The sequence below is a fragment of the Ascaphus truei genome, chromosome 1 (assembly GCF_040206685.1).
Source record: "Ascaphus truei isolate aAscTru1 chromosome 1, aAscTru1.hap1, whole genome shotgun sequence".
Lineage (NCBI taxonomy): Eukaryota > Metazoa > Chordata > Amphibia > Anura > Ascaphidae > Ascaphus > Ascaphus truei.
Window position 1 is genome coordinate 435,225,334 of NC_134483.1, and position 15,129 is coordinate 435,240,462.

Below are 15,129 nucleotides of genomic sequence, written 5' to 3' on the forward strand. Positions count from 1 at the left end.
CGGTATTGCTGTTCAGGACGTGATGATAGGCGCATGAGTGAGCTGCCGTTTGCCTATTGGGCGATATGTACTTACTCGCGAGTGTACTTAAAGTGAGTGTACTTAAAGCGGGGTATGCCTGTATACAAAAGCCAAAAATGATGTGGTTTGGCATGAAGGGAAGTACCACAGGTTCATTTTCTAAGGATCTGTGGGAACGGGCCTGAGGAAGGGGCGTTCTGCCCCGAAACGTTGCCCCCTTTCACTTTAATCACATTTATTTCACCTTTTGCCGTTAGGCAGGTTATTGTCACGAGCTCATTCCCTCTGTGTTTCCCTTTGTTTTTTCCCTTCCTCCCATCACGCCACTTTTTGGCTTTTGTATATATAGATTTTCCCTAAGGTTATGGTAGCATCCTTCGAGTGATATATTGTGTATTTCATTTCAATACAACTTATATATTTTCTGGCAAATCTGCTGACCAGTGTTTTCATTCTATTCCCAATGAGTACTGGGGACATCTCCTTTTGTTGTTCTATAGTTTGGGGAGGGTTAAGGGTCCCTCCTGTTCCCGTGCACCAGACATTAGTTTGTTTATATTTGCATTAGGATTGCCGTCTGTAATACCATACTTTTTTTAACTTACAATTGAGGTGCCACTTTGATATCCGAAAAGCGCAAAGTGGTAACACTTCCTACGGACAGAAAAAAACCCTAAATAAGTTTCAATGGGGTTTTTTCCTGTTTACCTTTACAGTGCCCCATTTACTTTTGTACTACATAGGCCATCTATTTTCAGAAAAGATGAGATAGGTTTTACCCTGTTATCCAGCTGATGCTAATCTTTTGCATGTTTAAGCAGTCGTTCTTCTAGAGCAGAAGAGTTTGCCTTGAGAGTCAAGCCACCTCAAGCAAGGCTGGGGTTTGAGCCATCTCGCGCAAGGCTGGGGTTTGAGCCATCTCGCGCAAGGCTGGGGTTTGAACCATCTCGCGCAAGGCTGGGGTTTGAGCCACTCGCGCAAGGCTGGGGTTTGAGCCATCACGCGCAAGGCTGGGGTTTGAGCCATCTCGCGCAAGGCTGGGGTTTGAGCCATCTCGCGCAAGGCTGGGGTGTGAGCCATCTCGCGCAAGGCTGGGGTGTGAGCCATCTCGCGCAAGGCTGGGGTGTGAGCCATCTCGCGCAAGGCTGGGGTGTGAGCCATCTCGCGCAAGGCTGGGGTTTGAGCCATCTCGCGCAAGAATGGGGTTTGAGCCATCTCGCGCAAGGCTGGGGTGTGAGCCATCTCGCGCAAGGCTGGGGTGTGAGCCATCTCGCGCAAGGCTGGGGTGTGAGCCATCTCGCGCAAGGCTGGGGTGTGAGCCATCTCGCGCAAGGCTGGGGTTTGAGCCATCTCGAGCAAGGCTGGGGTTTGAGCCATCTCGCGCAAGGCTGGGGTGTGAGCCATCTCGCGCAAGGCTGGGGTTTGAGCCTTCTCAGTGTTTCTTTACAATTATGTTGAATTAGGCCTCTATAGGACACAAAACGCCATAAGATTTAAAAGTGCTTCTTTCCGTGAAATAGCTGTTCAGCTCTTACAACACAGATATGATTTTAAAGAGTATATATTTAGGGCTTGCTTGAGATACAACGCGGAGGTAGATCATATCCTTAGATTACGCATGCAATAAGCCCACTCAGGAACAAGTCTGCATAGCGGGCCCCCTCCTGGAAATGCACATAAGTATGTTAAAATTATTATTTAAACTTGTATAATTGTTAAGGTAAACAATTGCTGTTGTTTTTTTTACAATCCTTTTATTGTATAATGTCTTTTGTTGATAAGACTGTTGATCAGTCCTCCAAGCTTCTTTAGAAGAAGATATGAGGAACAAACCCCAAATACTGATGCTGCAACCGTAGCTAGAGTATAGGACAATCTTTTATTCCATAGATCACTGAGATTGGAACAGCGTGGACATGAGCAATATAACTGGATATCCAATTAAATTCATCCAAAATGCGTCGGGCTCACTCAGGGAAGGGGGCTAGTATGCAGGGTGCAGGATGGAGATACGAAAAGACACGCTGAAAGAACGTGTCTCAGAGTAAATCATTGAAACCGGCAGCTGCTGCCCTCACCAATAACCCATGTCCCACACAAAATGATCAGCTGGCAAGTACTCACAGTATGATCCCATAGACTGCCGGGTGATGCTGATGTATATACCGTGATGCTCCAATGCCACGTTGTGTCGGTGTGCTCCTGCCGGTTTGATATCAGAGAAAAAAAGTAGTTTCTGGCGGTCACGGCTCTCAATGAACCAAGCGCAATTAGTTAGAGTAGAAAAATATTTATTTAATCAAAAGCAGACATCCGCAAAGGTGCAAAAAAACTCAGACCGTTTCGTCCTGACGGAAGGACTTTATCAAAGCTTCTTTATTTGCATCTGTCTAATTATGATGATTTGCTTGAGCTCACAAGTAAATGAGTTTAAAGCAGCACTGTTGGCTGCTCGTTTAGTTTTTTTATTTAGTTTTTAAACCTTTACAGTGCCTGGCAAGCATGGGGCCTTTATGATATACCATGTACGTCATATGAAAATGCTGTTTATTAAGGAGGTAATCAGTCCGAGAACTCTGACAGAACGGCCAGCCTGACCAACATGGAAGGGCAGCTCCCTCCACTTCATTTATTGGCATCAGGAGTCTTACCGGGTCAGGTGATAGCTCCAAAATGGCCACCAAGGTGTAGGCCAATATGAGGCTGCCAAGGAGGAAGTTGTAGCTTCCAAATGGACAACAGCCGTTGTCATCTTTAACAAAACTGTAGTTAAAACAATAAGTATACATCTTGGAAACCAGGGGGGCCCGGACATTAAAATAGGGTGATTCAAATTGTCTAAGGAAGACAATAACATGAAAAAGTTGTTGAAAATATTTATGTTTGACCCACTTCACTGAACGGCCCCCTTTATCTTCTTGTAGAGCTTGTCTTCAATTAGGCTGCGGCCAGGCTTGGAGCGGGGGGGTCTCGTGCGCGGTGACGTCCCACGCCCTGCTGGGCCGGGCGATTTATGGCCAGTTAGTTGCGCACGCAGGGGGGCATGTCAGGGAGTGCGGTCATGGCGTCACGGAGCTGGTTCGCCCCAACGTGATGCACAAGCGAGCGGCATAATCAAATTTGCTTGCCTTTGCAAGCAGCTAAGCACCGTGCATGCGCAGGCGCTCGCTCACGCTGGCCACACACATTGCAGCAATGTGTTTCATTGCAGCAATGTGTTTCAATGCAGCAATGTGTTTCATTGCAGCAATGTGTTTTATTGAAGCAAGGGCGAGCGCCTGCTCAGCGTCACCCTGGATGAGGTCAGAAAGTGTCAATGAAAGAGTAGCTTACTACTAATTAGTACAAATACTTTTGAGGTTTATCACCACACTAACGTTTTGTATTTGCTGGTCATTCAGATGATCAAGAGTATAAAAAAAATATATATTTTTTAAATAAAACAATGAGGGAGATACCTCCGTTACTAGTGCTGCCCAACGCCATGAATGAGAGCAGAATGACTTGTTCTGAGCCACCGGCTCCCCTCATGATCTACATGAACACTTGCTGCCATCACTAGATTAGTCAACTTCGAGAAATAAGTTCAAATATTTACAAGCACCAACAGAAAATACATACTGTTCTGTTGAGTATTGCAGTGGGTAAGATGGGGAAGGCATAAACAGTACACAAAAATAACTTGGCCAGGAGGAAAATGATGGTGCCAAAGGGTTCTCCATCTGCCCCTCTGGAAAGATTAAGAGGTCTGCTTCCTATGAGGTGAAGGATTTCTAGCTTGTATACAGTGCAGAATGTGCTTTCATCCAACCAAAATCAAGCAGAGCTACTATAACTGCACAACCAGCTAAAATGAACAGGGACTATGCTTTACCTATAAGCCATACAAAACGTAGGGGAACTTTCCAGTAGTCATTCAGCACAGCTGCCATTCAGCTTTAATTTACATTTTCAACACGAAAATACAGAAAGGTCCTCTAAGTTTAAAAATAAATCTGTAATATCAGCAAAAAAGGCAAGTTATTGCTTAAGTACGTCTCGAACAATTTTTCCACTGGAAGTGTTGTAGGATACGCATTAAACTGCCATAGACATGGCAAAAGAAATCAATCACCTTTTGCTATAGACGTAACTACAATATGTAGGCTTTGTAGCTAAGTAGGCTGAGGTTGAATTTTATAGTTTACGTTTTGTACTATAGGACATGGAGAGCTCATGCATGTAACTTCATCCTGTATATTAACTAGTCTTTGGGGATTTCTTTGCTTTTACTTGCAGAAGTTTCAAGTGCTTAAATACATATTCATGCCGAGAGTGATAACATTATAACAGAGATGTCTTTTCTATGCATGAATATGTCGGACTGTTAAGGGTAACAAATGACACATTATTTTAACTCCAAGAATGAAAACATACCATTAACACTCTAATGATGAATAGTGAGTGAAGAAAAAAAAAAGTGAATTCATTACAACGCAAGAAGGAGTTTGTTAATAACATTCACTGCATTTTACCTGCCTTGTCGTTTCCAATTAGTTGATTTGAATAAATGCACTGAAAAATCCCAGTTCAATTAAAAGCATATATTGTGATTTACTGTAAGCCACAGAAAATACGTCAGTGGCTAAATCTTTTATCTCCAGCTATTCATTCCTTCAATTCTCAGAATTCTTACGGCATGGATGCAGTGGTCAGTAAAGCAGATTGTAAATTGGAAAACTTAGGCACGGTTTTGAAAATAATTATTTGAAATGTAAAAGGAAAAAAAATAATACGATAGCTAGAAAAAGCTCTGTAGCCAATTTTAACTCGGCTAGCTCACTCATAAGAGCTTTTGACACCTTTCTGGCTAAAACATTCATACTAAATGTGGAGGCTAACCTAGGAGTTTTAACGTCTGAGCCTTTAGCGAAGAGAGAGTCTCCATGCCGACAGCCTGCCGGTCCCAAGCAGCCATAGAGACGCAATCCGAAGCAGCAGAGTACAGGGCAGATACAATTAAGCAGTGAGAAAAGCATAGAGGGCAGAGTAAGCAGACCGCCACAGCATCTTACTAGTGGCGTTTAAATCCCTCATGTTGGTGTAGCCACCTTCATGATGTCACGATAGCACCCCTAAAGAGGGAAACGCTCCAAATTCGACATAGAAGCTGGAAACCTCTGCGGTCATAGCCGACCCTGCAGAAACTGAGCTTTTTAGTGCTGACAGCTGGTCCGCTGCTGGCAATGCCTTTTGAGGGGAAGAGAGTGGCAGAACTCCACTGGAATCAAGGCCCATGCAAGGGTATTTGGTACCCTAGGCAAAACTTCAGTTTGCACCCCCCTCCCCCACACAATTAACTTTCAGATTTTTTATATATACACAACTGAAAAATGTCAATGTTATACCCAATAGATTAATTCATACACACTTCTCCCCTCTCTGTCATTCTCTCCCCCCCCCCCCCCTCTCTCTCTGTGTCATTCTCTCTTCCCCTGACACACACAAAACAGAACAAATACACACAGGACAGCCACAGAAAACACACACACACGAAACAGAACAGAGCAGGACACACTGGAGAGACAGCCTTACCTTTAGCCTCGCCCTCAGGTTCCTTACACTTCCTCCTGATTGGCTGCTGCTGGGTAATGCAACCTATCAGGATGGAGGAAACTGCCCAGCCCCTTAGCCATGGTCCTGCTCTGGGAGAATCGGGGAAATCCCCTTACTAAGCAAACCAGTGGTTGTCGTAGGTGACCACCTAGTTGGCCTAATGGTTGAACTGGCCCTGTTTGGAATCAACTGCAATGCAGTGAAGCAAGCCTTCTAACAAAAAACTCTAGCCTCAGTTCAGTAGGACAGAAAAAAAAAGACTACATGTGAGGGGGAGGTGTGGCTATATATAGAGGAACCCATTTGTTATGTACTATACCTAACCAATGGCGCCTACTGCCATGGGAACGCAGAGGAAAAAAATGATCATATATACACATTTCAACCTAGCTGTAGCTTCACTTTTGCATATAAACATGGTGTGTTAATTCAGAAACTGTACAAGGAATCTACAAAGAAGTTTGTGGTTTTTAAGACTGATCGTGATACCTTAATGTCTTCAGGTAGAGAGAGCCATCGGACTCCTGGAAGATTGTCTACCATTAGTGAGCTGCAGGCCTCATAGAAGTGAGGTCCATGGGCTGCGTTTAAACTTAGCATGGACAGCTGGACTGCACGCTGAAAGAACAGGCTGAAGAAATGATCAAGGCGAGGCAAGTTTTCCACCTGACAGAAAGCCCTATAAACAAAGTGCAAAATCAAATGAAAGGAAACTACATTAAAACATTTGTATTAGTCACAATATTTTACCAGAAAAGGTACATTAAGATAGATGTCTCATTGTCAAATACCCTTTGGGAGGGAGAGTTATTCGCAAAAGATCATACCAAATTGAAGTGGCTCAGGCAGGACTTAAGCCATAAGACCAAGTACTGTATTGATGACCAAAATATTTACCACTATGCTATACCTTGTCTGACCATTGGTGTGGTTTTGGATTGAAAATCAATGACAAAAAGAAAAGAACCAAGTTATCAGTGCTACTGGTTGCACCTACCTGTCCAAAGAACTGTACATGACCTTTAAAGTTCTAACAAGATCAGCTGTCATGTTCTTCAGCTGCAAGAGAGGAATCCTGCAACAAATACAGAAGCATTTTAGCACAATCTCTTTAGAACAGTGAGATGAAATATTTGTCAAAGAAATCAAATCTACCCATTTGTACACAGGTGCAATGCAGTCTGAAGTTTAAAGAACTCTGGTTTATTAGAGTGAAAAGCTGATGCCGAAGGACTTTTTTCCCCCAAAAAACAAATGCATCCAAGTAGCCAAGATGTAATTATAGTGATTGTCTAACACAGTTTCATCATACTATGCTACAGCCACCCACTTTCAACAAAGTGAATTACAAGAATTTATAACACAAGAGAAAATTAAAAGAACAAATAAAAAAAAATATATAAAAAAATGTAACATTTAAACAATGAGAGGTTTAGATGTGAGTTTTAAGAATAGTAACGGACATACTGTAGCAAATATACATACACATATATACATACACACACACTTGTTTTTAAAAAAAAGGGAAATGTGGATGAACACCTATCCAGTCGTATGATCACGTTCAATTTAGAGTTTGATTAATAGCTGTGCTTAATTTAGGACCCCTTCTTAATAATGTGCCTTCTTATGTACACCATAAGAACCCAGCATTTGCAACATACATTTTCTGGAGCCATAGCTGCAATTGCTGCTTTATTGATGCGCAGACGATACCTGGCAATGCTTGCTATTCTTGAGAAGAGAGTCATCAAGAACGAAAATAATTTATAGGGCTAAAGTTAGTATATTTAGCATGCCTGATTAAGTACTCGAAAAAGGTACAACCAAACCCTTTGTATCATCATTTACATTTTGGAACTTACTCAGGCTGATCTAGAGCCAAAAAAAACAGCAGCTTTCCCCCAATGACTGAACTACTAGCAGTACTACATTTTGTTACACAGGTTCATTTCAGGGTACAGAAACCGTTTCTCAACCTTCTCACATTTTAAAGCAAGGCATTATTTACTGGAATGTTATAATTCACCAGATTTCCTCAGGATCACCAGGCTATTACTGAAACCAAACAAATTGTACTGACTAGCTCCCTTTCCACGTGTTCTGGGGGTTGGGGTGTCACTTCCTCCCCCTAGTGCTACCTTCCAGATCTGTGAAAACTATTCTGGCCAGTAAATGTCCAGCTCAATTGTGACGCTTCACTTATCAGCAATCTGGTTCCTAAAAATACCCCCTCTGCACCCATGACGTATGATTGTGAAAGACGGCAAAATTACACACAGCCAATGGTGTTAATTTGTTTTAAGACCAGCTGTTAATGACTATAGCGCCCAACTGTAAATCAGGTTGTAATTCCACAAATAGCTTTGACAGTGCAAAACTGAGGCTATTTTTGAACTTTCGCCTAAACTCTAGGAGTCTGAATACACGTGACACTTGCAACTAGTAAGGGTGGTTTTAAAAAAAAAAAAAAAAAAACACAACAAGCAGGCATCAGAGGGTTTTGTGACATCTTAAACAGCCAAACAAAGTACATTATTTTAAAACTCACCTTTCTGCAGGAACACTAATGAGAAATAATTTATCAGACTCTTTCCAGTATGAAACGTGAACTAATTGTTCATTCAAAATAAGCGATGAGCTAAAAAAACAAAAACAAAGAAACAATGAATTAAATAAAATCAACCAATTACAGTATATCCAATCGACCAACCAAGCAATCTTACATGGATTTATTGTGTGTCTAGATCAGGGCTGCACAAACCACAGACACATCCAGATGTGGACACCCATCCCACTTTGCCTGGATCTCAAAAAAGGCTCAGGATACAGCTCCCCTCCTATCGTCTGGTCTCTGCTTCACCGCTCAGAACTAGACTTGGAAGGAGGAGACAGCCATACCTGATCCGACACACAGTTATTAACAGAAAGTGTCCCTCTGTCAGAAATAATTGGGTAACCCTGCTCCAGATATAGAGCACATATAGTGCCACCAAACATTCCCAAGCACTTTACTTCTATAGGGCGCCTGCAAAGAAACATATATAAAAAAGATAAAAATAATAACAAAAGCAACATAATGTCTCATTCATAAGAGATAAAGGAGAAAATGACATCTTAAACGTAACCCACCATCGCTGAATCACCACCATATATAAACAAACAAAATATACTTTTTAAATGAATATAGGGTGCAGTACAACACCATGTCATGATAGTCCGTAATTAACACAAACATCTGCTTAACAGTCTAATTTATGGTCAGGGGCCATCTTAATAAGATGTAAATTGAACACAAATAAAGGACAAGATCAGCGACTTCCATAAATAGCACTTTTTAAGGTTGCTTAAAACTTTGGTCTCTACTCCATATAAATACATTGTTACTGCATGATCAATGTTTAGAAATAGTTTTGTTCTTGTTTGTCCAGTTATATCTACACTCACAATGGTCATTTGCAAATCTGCACCTGAAATATGACCAGCTGCAGTTTAAACATTGAATGGTGTTTTAGCGACTGGAACAAGCTTGAGGACAGATGCATGTAGTGTTTTACTGCCATTTATATATCCTCTTGTCAAACTCTGATTGCAGCACATAAATATAGAAGCAGCAAAGGAATGCAATTTCAAATGGAGGAAAAAGTATAAATGCATCCAAAAGCACCAAATGTGCTATCTCATACACAGGAATGCTATGAACTTCAGGAATACATTGCTATGGTTAAGTGTGTTTGTATCTGCTCTAATGAAATCAAAAGAAGAGATGAGCATTGGAACTACAGTAAGCTACTGAGACATGGTGATCAATGTAACTGTTCCTCTAAACCAGCGTTTCCCAAATGGTGGGTCGCGACCCGGCACCGGGCCACGGCACCAAAATTGCCGGGTCGCAGCAAGGCTGGCCGCGCGGTGTCTCCCGTCCCCCGGCACCAAAATTGCCGGGTCGCAGCGAGGCTGGCCGCGCGGTGTCTCCCGTCCCCCCCGCTCAAGTTAAAAAAATGGCGGTGATTCCCCCCGCGCATGCGCAGGGCCCGCTCCCTTCCTCCCCCCGCTCCCAACGTGGGACGGAGGAGGAAGTACCAGCTCCTCTGCGGCCCGCTTCCCCCCGCGGCCAGCTTCCCGAGCTCACCTCCCATGGCACCCCCTCCAAGCCCATCTCCCGTGCCCCCAAGCCCACCTCCCGTCCCGGGCAGCAGGGGATATCGGGGGCAGCAGGGGAAAGCGTCCGGCGGCAAGGTAAGTCACCCCACTTAGTCACTGTCACCGAGTGACTCTCTCCCACCCAGTCCCTGCCCCCCCCACCCAGTCCCTGGCCCCCCCCTCCCAGTCCCTGCCCCCCCCTCCCAGTCCCTGCCCCCCCCTCCTCCCACCCACCCAGTCCCTGGGCCCCCCCCTCCTAGTCCCTGCCCCCCCCCTCCTCCCACCCACCCACCCACCCAGTCCCTGGCCCCCTCCTCCCACCCACCCAGTCCCTGGCCCCCTCCTCCCACCCACCCACCCAATCCCTGGCCCCCTCCTCCCACCCACCCACCCAGTCCCTGGCCCCCTCCTCCCACCCACCCACCCAGTCCCTGGCCCCCTCCTAAGTCCCTGGCCCCCTCCTCCCACGTGTGTGTGTGTGTGTGTGTGTGTGTGTGTGTGTGTGTGTGTGTGTGTGTGTGTAGCAGTGTCTCTGTGTGGCTGCGTGTGTGTCAGTGGCTGCGTGTGTGTATCAGTGCGTGGCTGTCAGTGGCTGCGTGGCTGTCAGTGGCTGCGTGTGTGTGTGTGTGTGTGTGTATCAGTGGCTGTGTGTGTGTGTGTGTGTGTATCAGTGGCTGTGTGTGTGTGTGTCTGTGCAGGCCCTATAGGCCAGTATAGGTGATAACATTTTTAGTGGGTCACAAAGGAAAAGTTCAATAATAACCGGGTCACGGAAAAAAAAAGTTTGGGAAACCCTGCTCTAAACTGTAAATGAAACCCACAACAAAATAACCTTCTCACTTCATCTCTGTAATCTTATAGATGTGTAACGGGTATTCCCCCACCCAATCGCATATAGTTTGTGTGTGGGGAACCTAATGTTACCAGGTGTGGTGCTTTACCTGTTAGGCTCACAGGGGGCCTAAGCCTCCGCCACGGGGAGCCTGGGGCACGTATAAATAATAGGAGTAACCTCGTACTCGTGCAGCACCTCCACCTGCAATAGCTCCCACCAGAGGGGGAGTGGTTCTTCGCAGGACAATATATATATATCACACACACAGCATGTAAACAATCAATTACTTTACTAGTGCAAACGCACTTATTCATATATCAACAGGTGTCCCTCTCTAGAGGAGACACTACTACTGCGTCTCGCAGGACGCGACCCCTTTCCACCGGGTGATCCCACCCCGTGTCCAGTAACCCCACACAATATGTCTCAACACGTGAGATAGATATGTGTGACTGTGCAGCCACTAGTCCCGTGTGAGTACTCTGTTGGTGCACTTTATAACGATACCTGCCCTGGCTCCAGCCACGGGTGCCGCTATACCCTGGGTTTGGATCCGCCGTGATGTCCTCCTACGCGTGGGGTGAATTCCGGCATGGATAATATCACCGCAGCTCCGCACGTCTGTACCTTGGCGGGGATCTGTCTGCCGCCGGCAGGCCACAGTCACTGCTTGGCTTGGCCTCCGGGAAGATAGTCTTTACATATATATAGGGGTCTGAGCCCAGACCCAAAAATCCAGCTGCGCGCTACTGAGTGACTCCTTACTAAACCCAAACAGCTAAAGGGGCAGAACCACTAACCTAGGGCCTGTCCCTGAAGCAACCACAAACTGGGGAAATGGTGATAATTATCTGGGGCCTAGGGGGGGTTAACTGGCCTAGTGCAAGGAGCTACTGCTCCTCTGCACCCTACTTTACCCAGCTCCCTGCTCCAACTGCCGTTCTCTCAGCCCGCGAAATGTATCAAAATCCCTCTGTGCAGGGCAATCCTTCAGCCCTATTGGCTCCCTGGCGTCACATGGGGTGCTGCTGAGGCTCATGGGACTTGTAGTCCCTTCCAAGAGCCTTCCCTGGTAGGCTAGCGTTCGCACGCTGCAACTGCACATGCGCCACTAGTCAGGGCCGCCGGCACTCACTGCGCATGCACGAACTCGCGTAACATGGCGGCGCCCTGCACGGGAGCCGCCGGGGATCTCCAGAGCACCGGAGCGCTCCCTGCTCGGCCCCACCCTCCGGAATGGCCGTCGGTTCTGCCGCTTGCCTCCGGCAGCACCCGCCTTCAATCACGGCCACGGAGGTAATGGGGGTCGCAGGGCAACAAGGGGTGACCTGGCTACATCCTCCCCCTGGTAAAATCCCCAACGTCCCCGCTTGGAACACAACTTACTACTATACACAAACGTTATAGAATAAAAATGCATCTTGTACGAATATAACTTAGCACATTGCATCAACTTTATACGATGTTGCACAATTCTGTGAGCATCACAATCACAGATTGGATTTTGCTCCGAGACCACTGCTGAGCCTCATAATGGGGTGCCCCAATCTGATGATAGGTTACCCGATTTGGAGGGTACCTGACTCTTTGGCTCCTTTGGAGCTGTTCGGGGGAGCAAAGCAGCAAAGGAATGCAATTTCAAATGGAGGAAAAAGTATAAATGCATCCAAAAGCACCAAATGTGCTATCTCATACACAGGAATGCTATGAACTTCAGGAATACATTGCTATGGTTAAGTGTGTTTGTATCTGCTCTAATGAAATCAAAAGAAGAGATGAGCATTGGAACTACAGTAAGCTACTGAGACATGGTGATCAATGTAACTGTTCCTCTAAACCAGCGTTTCCCAAATGGTGGGTCGCGACCCGGCACCGGGCCACGGCACCAAAATTGCCGGGTCGCAGCAAGGCTGGCCGCGCGGTGTCTCCCGTCCCCCGGCACCAAAATTGCCGGGTCGCAGCGAGGCTGGCCGCGCGGTGTCTCCCGTCCCCCCCGCTCAAGTTAAAAAAATGGCGGTGATTCCCCCCGCGCATGCGCAGGGCCCGCTCCCTTCCTCCCCCCGCTCCCAACGTGGGACGGAGGAGGAAGTACCAGCTCCTCTGCGGCCCGCTTCCCCCCGCGGCCAGCTTCCCGAGCTCACCTCCCATGGCACCCCCTCCAAGCCCATCTCCCGTGCCCCCAAGCCCACCTCCCGTCCCGGGCAGCAGGGGATATCGGGGGCAGCAGGGGAAAGCGTCCGGCGGCAAGGTAAGTCACCCCACTTAGTCACTGTCACCGAGTGACTCTCTCCCACCCAGTCCCTGCCCCCCCCACCCAGTCCCTGGCCCCCCCCTCCCAGTCCCTGCCCCCCCCTCCCAGTCCCTGCCCCCCCCTCCTCCCACCCACCCAGTCCCTGGGCCCCCCCCTCCTAGTCCCTGCCCCCCCCCTCCTCCCACCCACCCACCCACCCAGTCCCTGGCCCCCTCCTCCCACCCACCCAGTCCCTGGCCCCCTCCTCCCACCCACCCACCCAATCCCTGGCCCCCTCCTCCCACCCACCCACCCAGTCCCTGGCCCCCTCCTCCCACCCACCCACCCAGTCCCTGGCCCCCTCCTAAGTCCCTGGCCCCCTCCTCCCACGTGTGTGTGTGTGTGTGTGTGTGTGTGTGTGTGTGTGTGTGTGTGTGTGTAGCAGTGTCTCTGTGTGGCTGCGTGTGTGTCAGTGGCTGCGTGTGTGTATCAGTGCGTGGCTGTCAGTGGCTGCGTGGCTGTCAGTGGCTGCGTGTGTGTGTGTGTGTGTGTGTATCAGTGGCTGTGTGTGTGTGTGTGTGTGTATCAGTGGCTGTGTGTGTGTGTGTCTGTGCAGGCCCTATAGGCCAGTATAGGTGATAACATTTTTAGTGGGTCACAAAGGAAAAGTTCAATAATAACCGGGTCACGGAAAAAAAAAGTTTGGGAAACCCTGCTCTAAACTGTAAATGAAACCCACAACAAAATAACCTTCTCACTTCATCTCTGTAATCTTATAGATGTGTAACGGGTATTCCCCCACCCAATCGCATATAGTTTGTGTGTGGGGAACCTAATGTTACCAGGTGTGGTGCTTTACCTGTTAGGCTCACAGGGGGCCTAAGCCTCCGCCACGGGGAGCCTGGGGCACGTATAAATAATAGGAGTAACCTCGTACTCGTGCAGCACCTCCACCTGCAATAGCTCCCACCAGAGGGGGAGTGGTTCTTCGCAGGACAATATATATATATCACACACACAGCATGTAAACAATCAATTACTTTACTAGTGCAAACGCACTTATTCATATATCAACAGGTGTCCCTCTCTAGAGGAGACACTACTACTGCGTCTCGCAGGACGCGACCCCTTTCCACCGGGTGATCCCACCCCGTGTCCAGTAACCCCACACAATATGTCTCAACACGTGAGATAGATATGTGTGACTGTGCAGCCACTAGTCCCGTGTGAGTACTCTGTTGGTGCACTTTATAACGATACCTGCCCTGGCTCCAGCCACGGGTGCCGCTATACCCTGGGTTTGGATCCGCCGTGATGTCCTCCTACGCGTGGGGTGAATTCCGGCATGGATAATATCACCGCAGCTCCGCACGTCTGTACCTTGGCGGGGATCTGTCTGCCGCCGGCAGGCCACAGTCACTGCTTGGCTTGGCCTCCGGGAAGATAGTCTTTACATATATATAGGGGTCTGAGCCCAGACCCAAAAATCCAGCTGCGCGCTACTGAGTGACTCCTTACTAAACCCAAACAGCTAAAGGGGCAGAACCACTAACCTAGGGCCTGTCCCTGAAGCAACCACAAACTGGGGAAATGGTGATAATTATCTGGGGCCTAGGGGGGGTTAACTGGCCTAGTGCAAGGAGCTACTGCTCCTCTGCACCCTACTTTACCCAGCTCCCTGCTCCAACTGCCGTTCTCTCAGCCCGCGAAATGTATCAAAATCCCTCTGTGCAGGGCAATCCTTCAGCCCTATTGGCTCCCTGGCGTCACATGGGGTGCTGCTGAGGCTCATGGGACTTGTAGTCCCTTCCAAGAGCCTTCCCTGGTAGGCTAGCGTTCGCACGCTGCAACTGCACATGCGCCACTAGTCAGGGCCGCCGGCACTCACTGCGCATGCACGAACTCGCGTAACATGGCGGCGCCCTGCACGGGAGCCGCCGGGGATCTCCAGAGCACCGGAGCGCTCCCTGCTCGGCCCCACCCTCCGGAATGGCCGTCGGTTCTGCCGCTTGCCTCCGGCAGCACCCGCCTTCAATCACGGCCACGGAGGTAATGGGGGTCGCAGGGCAACAAGGGGTGACCTGGCTACATCCTCCCCCTGGTAAAATCCCCAACGTCCCCGCTTGGAACACAACTTACTACTATACACAAACGTTATAGAATAAAAATGCATCTTGTACGAATATAACTTAGCACATTGCATCAACTTTATACGATGTTGCACAATTCTGTGAGCATCACAATCACAGATTGGATTTTGCTCCGAGACCACTGCTGAGCCTCATAATGGGGTGCCCCAATCTGA

General features: G+C 47.8%; 1 protein-coding gene across 3 annotated transcripts in view; it reads right to left on the reverse strand.

Moving 5' to 3' along the window:
- The window catches only part of INTU (inturned planar cell polarity protein), a 123,572-nt gene that overhangs the window by 28,145 nt on the left and 80,298 nt on the right, over positions 1-15,129 (reverse strand). For all 3 annotated transcript variants that reach the window (XM_075615563.1, XM_075615573.1, XM_075615553.1), the window contains exons 6-8: positions 8,168-8,257; positions 6,614-6,691; positions 6,106-6,295 (exon numbers count right to left, since the gene is read on the reverse strand). In XM_075615563.1, the coding sequence (XP_075471678.1) occupies positions 6,106-6,295; positions 6,614-6,691; positions 8,168-8,257 (358 nt within the window). The remainder of the gene's footprint in view (positions 1-6,105; positions 6,296-6,613; positions 6,692-8,167; positions 8,258-15,129) is intronic.